The sequence below is a fragment of the Mobula hypostoma genome, chromosome 17 (genome assembly GCF_963921235.1).
Source record: "Mobula hypostoma chromosome 17, sMobHyp1.1, whole genome shotgun sequence".
NCBI lineage: Eukaryota > Metazoa > Chordata > Chondrichthyes > Myliobatiformes > Myliobatidae > Mobula > Mobula hypostoma.
Window position 1 is genome coordinate 11,056,750 of NC_086113.1, and position 14,889 is coordinate 11,071,638.

Below are 14,889 nucleotides of genomic sequence, written 5' to 3' on the forward strand. Positions count from 1 at the left end.
CTCAAAGCTGCTGCGCAGGTTGACTCTGTGGTTCAAAAAGCATACGGTGCATTGGCCTTCATCAGTCGTGGGATTGAGTTTAAGAGCTGAGGGGTAATGTTGTAGCTATATAGGACCCTGGTCAGACCCCACTTGGAGTACTGTGCTCAGTTCTGGTCGCCTCACTATAGGAAGGATGTGGAAACCATAGAAAGGGTGCAGAGGAGATTTACAAGGATGTTGCCTGGATTGGGGAGTTTGCGAATAGGTTGAGTGAACTGGGCCTTTTTTCCTTGGAGCGACGGAAGATGAGAGGTGACCTGATAGAGGTGTATAAGATGATGAGAGGCATTGATCGTGTGGATAGTCAGAGGCTCTTTCCCAGGGCTAAAATGGCTAGCACAAGAGGCCACAGTTTTAAGGTGCTTGGAAGTAAGTATAGAGGAGATGTCAGGGCTAATTTTTTTACGCAGAGAGTGGTGAGTGCGCGAATTGGGCTGCCGGCAACGGTGGTGGAGGCGGAAATGATAGGGTCTTTTAAGAGACTCCTAGATAGGTACATGGAGCTCAGAAAAATAGAGGGCTATGGGTAACTCTAGGTAATTTCTAAGGTAAGGACACGTTCAGCACAGCTTTGTGGGCTGAAGGATCTGTATTGTGCTGTAGGTTTTCTATGTTTCTAACCAATGTGCAAAAGAAGACAAAGTGTTCAAATAAAAAAAAGTCAATAAATAATACTGAGAACATGAGTTACAGAGTCCTTCAAAGTGAGCCCATAGGTTGTGGAATCAGTTCAGTGTCATGGTGAATGAAGTTGTCCACATTGGTTTCGGAGCCTGACTGTTTCAGAACCTGGTGGTGGGGCACCTGAGGTTCCTGTACCTCTTTCCCGATGGCAGCAGCAAAAAGAGAGCATAGACTGGACGGTGGGGGTCTCTCATGATGGGATGTTGTTTTCTAATGGTATTGCTCCTTGTAGATGCGCTCATTGTACCAGGATTCTGAATGGCTATTGTCCATTGAAATTTGTTTCCAGGTACTTGAACGGGGAAATATTGAACCCAAAACGCTTTAGCTTTGATACTTCTCCCTTTCTTGTATCTCTGAGGTAGTATAATAATTTTTAGGATATTAGTGATTCATTTATATTTCAAACAATACAAGTTGAGAATTCTTACGATGGAATTTTGACTTTGCGTTATCAAACCCCATAGCTTGAAACTACCACACTTATATTAGTCAGAACTCCTCATACTATTTGAACGTCTCTATTGAAAATTGTATAAGAAATTGTATTTCTGTTGAAGGACGTTTGCAGATGTTGAAAATTTTGAAAATTCCCTTTGTAAAGTGAATGTTTGTTTTGAATCTTGACAAACTGGTACAGTGTGCTCAGAGGCGGCCTCTTTTAGCACGACAAAGTAACTTGATTTTGAGGTCCAGCCATATGCTTTCAGTTAAACTCATGGAACACTTCGGGTCCGTCGGCTGTGTAAGTCTAAGGAAGACAATCTCCGGCCCTGCCAAACGTGGGAGATTGAACCGCCAGCCCACCAAAACCCCATTTGTGTGGATGCTGCATGTCTCGTTACCCTGTCACAAATAAGACCATAAGACAAAGGAGCAGAAGTTGGCCATTCGGTCCATTGAGTCTGCTCCGCCATTTTATCATGAGCTGATCCATTCTCCCATTTAGTCCCACTCCCCCGCCTTCTCACCATAACCTTTGATGCCCTGGTTACTCAGATACCTATCAATCTCTGTCTTAAATACACCCAATGACTTGGCCTCCACTGCCGCCGGTGGCAACAAATTCCACAGATTCACCACCCTCTGACTAAAAAAATTTCTTCGCATCTCTGTTCTGAATGGGCGCCCTTCAATCCTTAAGTCATGCCCTCTCGTACTAGACTCCCCCATCATGGGAAACAACTTTGCAACGTCCACTCTGTCCATGCCTTTCAACATTCGAAATGTTTCTATGAGGTCTCCCCTCATTCTTCTAAACTCCAAGGAATACAGTCCAAGAGCGGACAAAGTACCATGAAATAACGGACAGTACACCACATACAATTAAATGATTTAGCTTTATAATTCTTAATTTGACTAAAGGGTTAGTAAAGAGAAAGCAAAAAAGAAAAGGGCTCATTTAATGAAACAGTCTAATGTGCACAAGTTGGTGCTCACGGTTTCCCCTTCACCGATCCTCCTTCGATCTCCCCGGGCTTCGTCGAATCATGGCCTCGCTCCAGGTTGAGTCCTACGATCTCTTCTCTCGAGTGTCTTCTCCCTTCATCTCCCACCAAACGCAAAAACCCAGCTCACACCAGTGTCAGGCACACACCACGAAAAACACACTCCCTTCATTGGACAGCTCACATTCCAAATTTCCCGTTATCTCTAACCATAACCCAAACACTGCTTCTACAGAAAGACCATTATGTTAGCAGTGAAACCTTTCCCAGGGTGCTACACTCATCAACGACATAAATGAAAGAGGAGGAGGAGGCCCCTCTTGCAGAGAGGATCAGATTCCCAGACGGATGAGAATTAGCATAAAACATAGGAGCAGAATTAGGCCATTCGGCATATCAAGTCTGCTCAGCCATTCTAGCATGGTTGGTTGATTTTTCCTCTCAACCCCAGTTCCTGGCTTAATCCCATAACTTCTGATGCCCTTGGTAATCAAGAAACTATCAGCCTCTGCTTTAAATATACTGAATGACTTGTCCTTCACAGCTGTCTGTGCAAATGAATTACACAGATTCACCACCCCCGGCTGAAGAAGTTCCTCCTTACCTCTGTTCTAAAAGGACATCATAGTATTCTGAGACTGTGTCTTCCGGTCCTACATGCCCCCACTATCTCCTCCATGCCCCCTCTAACTAGGCCTTTCAGTATTGGATAGGTTTCAGTAAAATCCCCCCTCATTCCTCTAAGTACCATCAGTAGAACCCATTAACTCTGTACCAACTTCCACTCTACCCTCAAATTCACTTGGATCATCTCTTGACATCTGTTCCACTCCCTTTTCTTGATCTCTTTGTCTGGACTTTAGAAGAATGAAAAGGAATCTCCTTGAAACATATTGAATATTGAAAGGCCTAGACAGAGTGGATGTGGAGAGGATCTTCCCTACAGTGGGGAAGTCTAGGTCCATTTAGAAAAGATGAGGAAGAATTTCTTTAGCCAGAGTGTGGCGAATCCATTGAATTCTTTGCCAGGGACTTTTGTGGAGGCCAAATTATTTAAAGTGAGATTGTTAGGTCCTTGATTAGTCAGTTTGTCAAAAGATAAGGGAAGGAGAATGGGATTTAGAGGGATAATAAATCAGCCACGATGGAATGGCAGAAGAAACTCGATAGGCCGAATGGTCTAGTTCTGCTCCTTGGTCCATCACGGGAAATAGATTATCCATCTTGCACAGTATCATTACCTTTGTGGTCTGTATTGTGTGTGGTCTGAACAATCCTGACATGCCGAGTCGTAGATTGTTTCATTAGGTTCTGATTTCCATATTGACATAGACTTTCCACAACAGGCAGATGAGTTGGATTCTGACAACAGACACCCTTTTTGGCTGATTCTGGCCACAATTGTCTGTGTTGATGATTCTGCAAAGGAATCTGATTTTTGAATGAGGGTGTTGGTCTTTTGTTCGTTCCAGATGACTGGAGTGAAATTGAATCCTCCTCTTTCTGTGGTTTAGCTGAAATTAATAGTCTGTAGGCAACAAATGTGCTGTTTCCAGTGTTGAACATATATCCTAGGAACAAGCTTGCTGTCAACTGGTTTGGCTCAATTTCCTCCTTTTCATCAACAAATGAACTTGCTATATTAATGCTTTTATAAGCTATTGCACTTAATTGTATTTTGCTTTAATGATCAATTTGCTGCACATTATTAGTATGTTTAACTGTACTTGTGTTTTCAATTTTGCAGGGGAATCGGAAGATTCTGACAGCCATGAAGAGTCTTTAGTAGATGGAGTTTCATCTGATCGTACCGATAACCATGAAGAAACTAGTGCTGATGGTATGTAGCAACATTCTTTGCCATTTTATTTGCTTTCAACCAGTTATCATCAGGGACTGAGATGCGGACCTTCAATTTGTTGTTGTCCTTTAGAACCAGATAAGCAGAAAATTTACAGGGACGTACACAAAATGCTGGAGGAACTCAGCAAGTCAAGTGGCATTTATATTGCTCAAGATTTCCAGCATCTGCAGAATCTCCTGGTGTCTAAAATTTATAGTGATGTTGAATTGTGCTCCTTTTGGAAGGTGGCTAAGAGGAATTGAAGAGCTCCCTCTAGTGGAATTCAGTGTATAAAGGAAGAAAATTTACAGCTGAAGCACAAAAATGTCTTGACAGAAAGCGCAGCTTAAAATGTTAAAACATACTCATTAAGCTTGTAGTCAACATCTAGCTAACAAATCTTGGTGTGTGTGTGTATATATATATATATATCTGCCTAAGACTTTTGCACAGTTCATTATATTATGTCTTTCTAGTTACCAAATAACTCTTAATACTACTGAGCTAAACACAAAGCTAAGTATTCTTATTTCTGTTTCCCAACCACCTTCCTATTTTAACCGATATATAGTACTGTGCAAAAGTCCTAGTCACCCTAGCTATATGCATGTCCCAAAGATTTTTGCATAGTACTGTACATGTATTGATTTATTATATTTTATTTTCTTCCCACTTTAAACACCTACCATGGTTAGCCTCGTGCAAGCAAGGAATTGCATTGCACCCTGCTGTATATGGGCACCATGCTATTGTAGCGGTTAGCAAGACGCAAATACAACTCAGCGTGTCGCAGTTGGGAGTTCAATCCCGGCACCATCTGCAAGGAGTTTGTACGTACCCCCCGTGACCGTGTGGGTTTCTTTTGGGTGCTTTGGTTTCCTCGCACAATCCAATGAGGTATCAATTAAGTAGGTTAATTGGTCTTTGTAAATTGACGTGGTTAGGCTAGGATTAAATAGGTGGGTTGCTGTGCTGTGTGGTTCTTTGGACCCATAGGGCATAATCTCAAAATTAAAAAAATCAATATGAATTAGATGATTGGTTTTAGTATATATTGTAAAACAGTTTATAACACCAAACACAGAATGCTGAAAGAACTCAGTGGGTCAATTAGCATCTGCAGAAGCAAAAAGGTGCAAATCAACATTTTGGGTTGAGACCCTGCATTGGAACTGAGAGGGAAGAGGAAAGATTACCAGTATATGACAGTGTAAAGGGAATAGAAGCTGGTAGGTGATAGGTAGAACCAGATGGGGAGAAGATGATTGACAGATGGAACCCAGTGGGGGAAGCAGATGGGAAAGACAAACAGTGGAGAAGAAAACTGTTGAATGTGTGTGAGAGAAATCACCAGGGATTTGGGTTACTTAAAATTAGAAAATTCAACATTCATACCATTGGGTTGTGAGCAGAAGTTGTGATACTATTTTACTAGTTTGTGCTTGGCCACTCCATAGCAAAAGACAGAAGGCAAAAGACAGACAACTCAGTGAGGGCTAGTTACATGAAGCTGAAAGCATGAGATGGCTGTAGTATACAGATCACTGACTCTCCACAAGCATTTTGGAAGGTATTGGTCAGGGCATACTTGGAATATTGTGAACAGGTTGGGCCTCTTATCTACGAATGGAAATGTTTTCATTGGAAGGGGTCCAGAGGAAGTTCACAAGAATGATCCTGGGAATAAAAAGGTTAACATATGAGGAGTGTTTGATAGCTCTTGGCCTGTGTTCACTGGAGTTTAGCAGAATGAGGGGAGATGTCATTGTAATCTGTAGAATATTGAAAGACCTAGAAAGAGTGGACATGGAGAGGAGGCTTCCTACAATGGAGGAATCTAGGACTACAGGGCACAGCCTCTGAATACGAGGATGTCCCTTTAGAACAGAGAAGAGGAAGAATTTCTTTAGCCAGAGAGTGATGAATCTGTGGAATTAATTGGCATGGATGGCTGTGGAGGCCAAGTCATTTAAATCAGAGGTTGATAGGTTCTTGATTAGTAAGGGTGACAGAGATAAAGGGGAGAAGGTCGGAGAATAGGTTTGAGGAGGGTAATTGAGGAGGATAATAAATCAGCTATGATGGAATGGTGGAGCCAACTCAATGGGCTAAATGGCCTAATTCTGCTCCTGTGTCTTGTCCATTGTGATCCCACCATTGGTTACATAGACCCCTCCCCTCTACTTTCTGCAGGGACTGCTCTCTGCACCTTTCCTTCCCATCCCCAGGCACTTTCTCCTGCAACCGAAGGAGTAGTCACACCAGTCCCTTCACCTCCTCCCTCATCACTGCTCAGGGAACTGAGTTAACCTTTCCAGGTGAGGTAGAGGTTCACCTGTGTCTTTTTCTTCCTGGACAAATCATTTGGTACTCAAAATGTGGCTACCGCTAAACTGGTGAAACCCAGAATAGAGAAGGAGACTATATTGTAACTGCCATCTAGAGCTTGCAGTAGCATGTCATCTTATCTCTCCTCCATCCCATATCATTCTGTTTGCCCTTGGCCTTTTTCATTGCTATGAAGAAACCAAACAATATGGAAGAACAACCTTTCATGATTAGCTTACAGCCCAGTGATATGAATGTTGAATTTTCCAACTTCAGTTGTGCAGCCTCCAGTGCTCTCCTCCCCCACATACTCACCTGTGCACCCAGTTTTTTTTTTCTCCTTTTATTTAGCTTTTCCATCTCAAAAAAACTCACCTGGTTCCACTTGCCCAGTTTGAATAGAATAGAAACAGGAGAAAGTCTGCAGATGCTGGAAATCCAAAGCAACACACCCAAAAGCTACAGGAACTCAGTAAGTCAGGCCACATCTCTGGAAAAGAGTAAACAGTTGATGTTTTGGGCCAAGATCCTTCTAGCCTTGTTACTGATTATAATATTGCAGTGAAGAGTAATTGGATGCATTTCGCTTGTAAGCAATAGTTTCGCTTGAGTTGAAAATTGGTGATATTTATGTTAATATCTAAGAGTTAGGTACGATTTATTTTCTCTTCCTTGCACCACCTTTGAAAAATATGCTGCAATTCCATTAATTTTTATTTTTTTTAGTATTGTAATATTGAGCAGGTTCATTTTCAAAGTTACATGGAATTATAGTTACAGATGTTCCCAACCTTTTTATGCCCCGGACCAATACCAGTAAGCAAAGGATCCGTGAAAGTTGTGTGCATAGACTGAAAGTTTCTAATGATTCTATGATGAATCGTATAACTGAGATGTTCAGCAAATATTAAATTTGTATCAAAAGAAAGCGTGTGTATAATTCGTGGTGCATGGATTTTGGCATAGACTTAGTTTATCCCTAGTGCTTGCTGAGTTCAAATATATATTCATACAGAAAAGTTATTGATAATTTCTATTAATTTTTTAAATGAATCAGATGAAGTATATTTTTGATTGGATTGAAGTGTGTTTATTAGTAACACCTCTAAGTTCAATCTGTTAGAATGAATTGTATATTGTATAATATCAGTATTTCATAATCTTTCCTTCCCAGCTGATTAATTTTATGCTTTTTTAAAAAATATACCTTTCCAGCATGTATAATATGTTAACCAATTTTAGATGTTGCCTTTCATAATGAAATGTTAAAAGTTTTTGTACTAAAGAGTGAGTGGTTTTACTAAAACTCTTGGTAAGCATAGAACTTCATAAACACAAAATAATCCGCAGATGCTGGGGTCAAACCAACACTCACAACACGGTGGAGGAACTCAGCAGGTCAGGTAGCATCAGTGGAAAAGATCGGTCGATGTTTCAGGCTGGGGGTTCCGGCCCAAAACGTCGACCGATCTTTTCCACTGATGCTGCTGGACCTGCTGAGTTCCTCCAGCGTGTTGTGAGTGTTGCATAGAACTTCATTTGTTGGCAATGTGGCCTACAATTGTGTGTGCATTTCCGTTGATTTTCCAGTGCGGGCTTCTGATAAGCAAGGCTTCAAGCCAGAGTTAAGCATCTATGAAATCCTTACTCAGAGTTCATACAAACAACCTGTTTATTAGTGTCCAGTTTTTACCTCTCTTTACTGATTGTATGCAACCACATTTTTTGAAAAGTCATTTGCAGACTTTTTATTACTTATAGTTATATGACAAACTTAAAAACAATACCCCTTTTTTTTTTTGATGCTCAATTGCAAAAACTAAAAGCACTATTTAGCACCATAAGACATTGGAGCAGAATTAAACCATTGGTTTAATATTTTAAAATCTCGAGTTTAATTGTAGAGGAGAAAAAGCAGACAGATATTTTAGACCATAAGAGCATAGGATGTAGGAGAATCCTACAGCTGTCTGTGGCAATGAATTCCATAGATTCACCACCCCCTGGCTAAAGAAATCCCTCCTCATCACTGTTCTAAGGGGATGCCCTTCTATTCTGCAGCAGTGCATTGTGGTCCTAAACTTCTCCACTATAGGAAACATCCTCGCCACATCCTCTCTATCTAGCCCTTTCCAAATTCAGTAGATTTCAATAAGATTCTGCCTCATTCATCTAAACTCCAGCAAGTACAGGCCCAGAACTATCAAACATGCCTCATGCGTTAACCCTTTCATTCCCAGGACCATTCTCATGAACCTCCCGTGGACTCTTTCCAATGCCAGCATATCCTTTCTTATATAAAGAGCTCAAAACTGCTCACAGTACTCCAAGTGTGATCTGACCAATGCATTATCAATCTTGGCCCAGTGAAAGTGGAGCATATTTGAACTAAGTTCATACATTTCTCAATTTTGCGCCCCACTGGCTTTTGCATAACCGTGCATTTGAAAATCAAATTGGGCACTTTCATATTTGTTGGTTGAGACAGGTTAAAACTAGAACTTGGTCTCAGTGATTATGCAGATAATTCCAGCCGTTTGATTTTGAACTCAGTGCCTAAGTGGTTGAGAAGAAAGGAAATGGTTATTTTACTACCAACAGAGTAGGTTTTATGTATATTTTATGCTTGTATTTCTCCCCTTGAAATGCCATCAATATTATTACACATTTACCTTTAGTTTGCAGTTTAAATACATAAAATTGATTCCAGTGAAGGATTATTTTGCTGGAAGCTATAACATCTGAAAAGAAGGTTGGTTTATTGCAAGAAGCAGGCTTACTCTTTGTTCTGTAAATGTACACCTGTTTGCCAGTCATTAAGTTGACGCTTGTTTCCTTCAACTGCAATGCTTACAGGCTGACATTTTCAGGAGGAAAGATTGAAATTTGTAGCTGTTTTTCAACAATATATATATACGCCAAAGGAGAAGCTGTGACCACAATTTTTCATTCTCTTGGGAATGGTGCCAGAGGATTGGAAGATTGCAAATGTTACACTTTGTTCACATAGGAGAAGACTAAACCTGGCTGATCATTCTAATGTCACTAAAGGGAAAACAGCCAGAGTCTAATGTAAGAGACAAAATTTGGTCTCACTTTTAGAAATCTAATAATGAGTGTGCCACTAATGATGTGTTAAAGGTGAATCTTGTGTGAATAATGTGATTTGAGTTCCTTATTGTAAAATAAGAAGAGAGCTGATGATCTGTGCAGAATTTCAAAGACAATTGATTAAGTTATACATATCAAACATTTTTAGAACTAAGTGCATATGGTCTGAAAGAGATTATATGAATTAGTGACGATTTGGCTAAGAGAGTGGAGCCAGAGAAAACTGATGCATAGTAGTTTTTTTTCCTGACTGGAAGTTAGGTTGGGGAATTGGCTGAATGGCTAGGAGAATGATGGCTCAGCGTACCATAATTGGCAGGTTGTGATTAGCGACATTCTGCAGAGATTTGTGTTAGATCCTCAAATGTTTACTAACAATTTGAGTAGCTCTTTCTTCTATCAAAATTTCCCGGTGATGTACTAAAATGAGCTTTACAAGAGGCATGTATGGAAGCACGAAGTTGCAAAGAGGTTTAAATAAATTAGATAAAATGCATACTAAAAACTGTCTGGGAACATATTTATCTACATATAAAGAGAGAGGAAAGAGTGAAGTATTTCCATCTTGAACAAAAGGGATGGTTTTGAGTACTTCCAAAATGTTATGAACAAGTCCAAAAAGTCAAAAGGACAAATAGAATTCTGGCTTCATCTTCAGGATTTGAACACAGAATTTAAACATAGAATGACCAATAAATAGACCATGATTAGACCAACTGTGGAGTATTTTGAACAGTGCATGTTGAGAAAGAGAGAGTGGCATAAATAAAATAGAATGATGCCAGGATGTTATGGGTTAAATTACAGGAGTATAGAGCACAAAAACTCAATCCCAGAATTTGGGTATTAAAAGGTAGTTTGATCAAAAAAATGTCAATGGTGGGAATTAGTTGTTTGTATGGAATCTAAGAACTAGTGAAACAGAATAAATTTAAGGGACATTACTTTGTGCCTTATTTTCTAACACCAACTGTTGATTTTTTTAAAATTGGAGATGGACGGATTTCTGCGAAATGAATATATTTAGAAAGGTGAAAATGCAGGCATGTGGAGTTGTGCCACAGACCTTTTTGGCCACATTAGATAGCAGAGAAGGCTTTGGGTGCTCAGTCAAAAGTTATATCTCACCTGAAGAATTAAACTCATGTGTTTTGCCTTTGCAAAGTCTTTTTTTACTGCATTGTATTATTTTATATATCATTTATGTTGTACGCTGTCTGTACCGTCGTGCGTGTACTTGTGCACAGGATAATAAACTTGACAACTTGAACTCCTTTGAGGTACGGTACTTGTGTGTTCTGGGGTTTTAAATTATGGAACATTCTTAAGATCTCTAGTATCTTTTTTATAAACCGTTCTCTTTCCGCATGATCAATTTGTAAACTGTACGTAACATGGGAAAACGTACTGTCCAGGTCTCAAATTTGGAGAGCTTGTGAAATGAAGCTTGTAATCTGCACAACTGTTTAATATGCTTATGGCAGGATGCCAAGTGCAGGAAGCACTGAAGCCCTTCACTGTTGAAGCAGATATAGGGGTAAGAGGTGCGAAGAAGTGGAGAGTGTGTCTGGATGGGAGGAGAGGGCAGTGGGCTGAGGAAGAAGGAATAGAGTCCAATTTAAAGTCAAAAGTCCAAGTCAAGTTTATTGTCATATGCTTAATTACATGAATGGACTGGGCTAGGGGAAAAGCTTGCAGCAGTATCACAGGGACATGGCACCAGATAAACAGCATTCACATGAAAAACAACCATTAACACAAATTATACACAATGTTTACAAGAGAGAACCAATTAGAGCAAAAAAACAGTATTTTAGTGCAAAGTGATCAGCATGGTTATGATGTTGCTGAACTGTATTTGTGATTAAAGTTTGCAAGTTGCTTCAGAATCAGGTTTGATATCACGGTCATAGTCCTGAAATTGTAGCAGTACATTGCAAAACATAATTTAAAAACTGCAAGTTACAGTAAGGTGTGTTTATAAAAGAGAAAAAGAGAGTAGTGAGGTAGAGCCAAATGATTGGAGGGAAGTAACTGTTCTTGGTGATGTGGGACTTTCCTGAGGCAGCTCCTCTTGTAGATATTAATAATGATAGGGAACAGTGTGCCTGTGATGTATTGGGTGGAGTCCATTACTCTATTCCCAATACATCAGCTTCTTGTGTTCCTGTGCACAGCCATGGGTTTCATGGGGAAAGGGAAGGAGAGATGCCAAAGCTAATTTTTTTTACTACATGCCTTCCCTCTGTTTGTCCTCCCTGTGCCTTTATTGTCTCCTTCTCTTGCCCTTAGCCACTTGTGCCACTGGGCCCTAACACACCAAGACCCAAACTCACTTCCTCTCACAGTTGTTGCTACTACCTCTCTGACTGAGCAGTAGCAGAAATAAGCACCCTCTTCCTCATTACTACCATCAGGGAGGAGATACAGGAGGCTGAAGACCTACAGTAAACATTTTAGGAAGAGCTTCTTCCCCTCTGCCGTCAAATTTCTGAACAGTCCGCAATCCCATTAACACTACCCCACTCTTCCTCTTTTCCCATATTTATTTATTTTTTGAATTGTAATTTATGGTAATTTTTATTTGTCTTGCTGCAGAAACAACAAATTTCACATCATATGTCAGTGAAAATAAATCTGATTATGATATGAAATTGTGGAGTTCAGCAGGGCACATACTTGGAAAAACACTGCTGTCACTGAGGCCTGGAGTTGACTTTGGGGAGACAGTTCATTCTCTACTTGGCAGCGTGCGGATGAGAAACTCTCTGTCTGAGGGAAGGCCATGGACCATGTGCAGCTCCAGGTGACCAAGCTAACCACAGTTTAGCAAGACTTGCTGATATACAGTCCAAGGTACAGTGGAATTTCCCTTGTTTTAGCATCCTCCAAAGGATTTCCAGGACACCAAATTATTCATTGGATCTTATGCTATATGCCATGGTAGATGGTGGGGCTTAACCAAGACAACATTCAGGATTACATATCTAGTAAAACCATTCAAAACTGAGGAATTTTAGTGGATCAACTGAGAAGACTTAAAGCATAGGTTGATAGGTTCTTGATTAGTAAGGGTGTCAAAAGGTACTGGGAGAAGGCTGGAGAATGGAGTTGAGAGGAAAAATAAATCAGCCATGTTGGATCGTGGAGAGGATTTGATGGGTCGAATGGCTTCTATGTCTTGTGGTCAGAAGATGCTGTTTCATTACATAAGCAAGCTAGTGACTAAGAATCTACGATTCATGATTTTCAGTGAAAAAATTACAACAGAAGTTTCTTATCACGATTTTGTCTGTAAGCAACTAAGGAACAGGAAATGTAGACTTTTCAGAGGTTTTCTGGGTTTTCAGCCCTTCCTACCTGAGGGGGAAGGGGTTGAGGAATCACTCATGGTAGACTAAAACAAGATGTAGGCACTTTTTTTAAATACACCACTTGTGTGAACTAAGCAATACTATGTTCTTCCAAAAAATGGTACCTTAATGGAAGTGGCACATGTGCTGTAAATTTATTGTGGTGAATCATCTGCCTTGGTACCTGTAATGCTTTTGGGCTTTAGTCAATAGTAGGAGATTCCATTATGTCACGTGTGGCAGAACTAACACTATACGAGTCGCCAGCTCACAGGATCCAATAGCAATCCAGATTTACAGAGATTTCTGATATATAAATCTGCATGTTCAATCTGCACAGGTAATGCAATATTGTAGGAGGCAGAGCTTTAACAGATAACAAAGCCTTTGCTAAGTGCATGTGACCCCTCTCGTAGAGTACTACAGCTCAAAAGTAGGCCCTTCAGCCCATCTAGTCCATTCTGACCTGATCCACACTCTCCCCATTGCCTTAAAACAGTGACAGAGATCCTCTTGTTTCTACCTATCTGTCTCCCTTGAGCCACCACATTCAAGACCTCAGTCTCCGCAAGGTGTCATCTCCAAAGGGATCCTAACACCAAATGCACCTTTACCTTCCTCCCATTCTCCAGTTTCCACAGGGCTCACTCCCTCTATGATTCCCTTGTCCATTTGTCCCTCCCCACTAATCTTCCTTCTGGCACTTATCCCTACCAGCAGCCAAAGTGCTACACATTCACCTCCTCGCTGACCTCCATTCAGTTCCCCAGCAATCCGTCCAGGTGAGGCGAGGCAATGCTTCACCTGCGAATCTGCTGGGGTCACCTGTTGTGTCTGGTGCTCCCAATGTAGCCGCCTCTACATTGGTGAGACCCATTGCAAATTGATGGACCCCCTCATCGAACTAAAAATGGAACTTTTCCGGTGGCCCAATTCCCATTCCGACATGTCACACCATGGCCTCCTCTTGTGCCATCATGAGGTTACCCTGGGAATGGAGGAGCGACACATGATATTTCGTCTGGTAGCCTCTAAAATGATGGTATGAATATTGGTTTCTCCTGGTAAAAAAAATCCTGCTTCTCCCTGCTTCTTCTATCCCCCACTCTAACACTTACCTCTTCTTACCTGCCTATCACTTTCCACTGGTGCCCCTCCTCTTTCCTTTCCTCTTATGGTCCACTCTCTGCTCCTATCAGTTTCCTTCATTTCCAGTCTCCCACCTTTCCCACCCACCTGGCTACACCTATCACTCTGTAGTTATTCTCCTTCCCCTCTCCCCACCTTTTTATTCTGGCATCTTCCCTCTTCCTTTCTAGTCTCACGGACGGGTCTCAGCCTGAAACATTGACAATTTGTTCATTTCCATAGATGCTGCCTGACCTGTTGAGTTCCTGCAGCATTTTGTGTGCGATGCTTTGGATTTCTAGCATCTGCAGAATTTCTTGTGCTGATGAAAAACATTTGTCTTGTTTGTATTCTGAATGACCGACCCCTAAATTTGAAACTGTGATATCCTTTTCTAGACACTGCACCCAGGGGAAGCATCAACTCTGCATCTATCCTGTCAAATAGCATTGATGTTTCCCCTGGGTTTGGTGTCTAGAAACGTAAGGATTTTTTGTATGTTTCTGTTCTCAGTCTTCTGCATTCTAGAGAGCGTAGACCCAGTTCTGCATAAACTTACTTCACTTGACAAACATTTGTCAACTTACAATGTATTAATGAGCTTCCCTGGCAAGCTCTTTTTCACTTCTATATTCTTCCTTTAGGGGAGAGGTCACATTTACACACACTATCTCTATGCACACTCACCATGACTCCACATAACTGGAACAAGATGATTCCACTCCTCTACTTAAATCCACTTGCAATAAATGTTATTATACTGCTTTGGTTCCTAATTGCTTGCTGGACCTACTTGTTAACCTTCAGTGATTCATGCACAAGAACACTCGGCTTCCTCTGAATACCAACACCTTCCATTTTCCCTCCATTTAATAAATGTTCAGACTTTCTAATTTTTCTACCGATGTGTGTCACCCCACATTTTTCACATTGCACTCCAGCTGCCCAGTAA

General features: G+C 40.9%; 1 protein-coding gene across 1 annotated transcript in view; it reads left to right on the forward strand.

The window, feature by feature from the left end:
- The window catches only part of skap2 (src kinase associated phosphoprotein 2), a 280,543-nt gene that overhangs the window by 35,171 nt on the left and 230,483 nt on the right, over window positions 1-14,889 (forward strand). Inside the window, exon 4 of the mRNA XM_063069551.1 lies at window positions 3,922-4,014. Coding sequence (XP_062925621.1) covers window positions 3,922-4,014 — 93 coding nt within the window. The remainder of the gene's footprint in view (window positions 1-3,921; window positions 4,015-14,889) is intronic.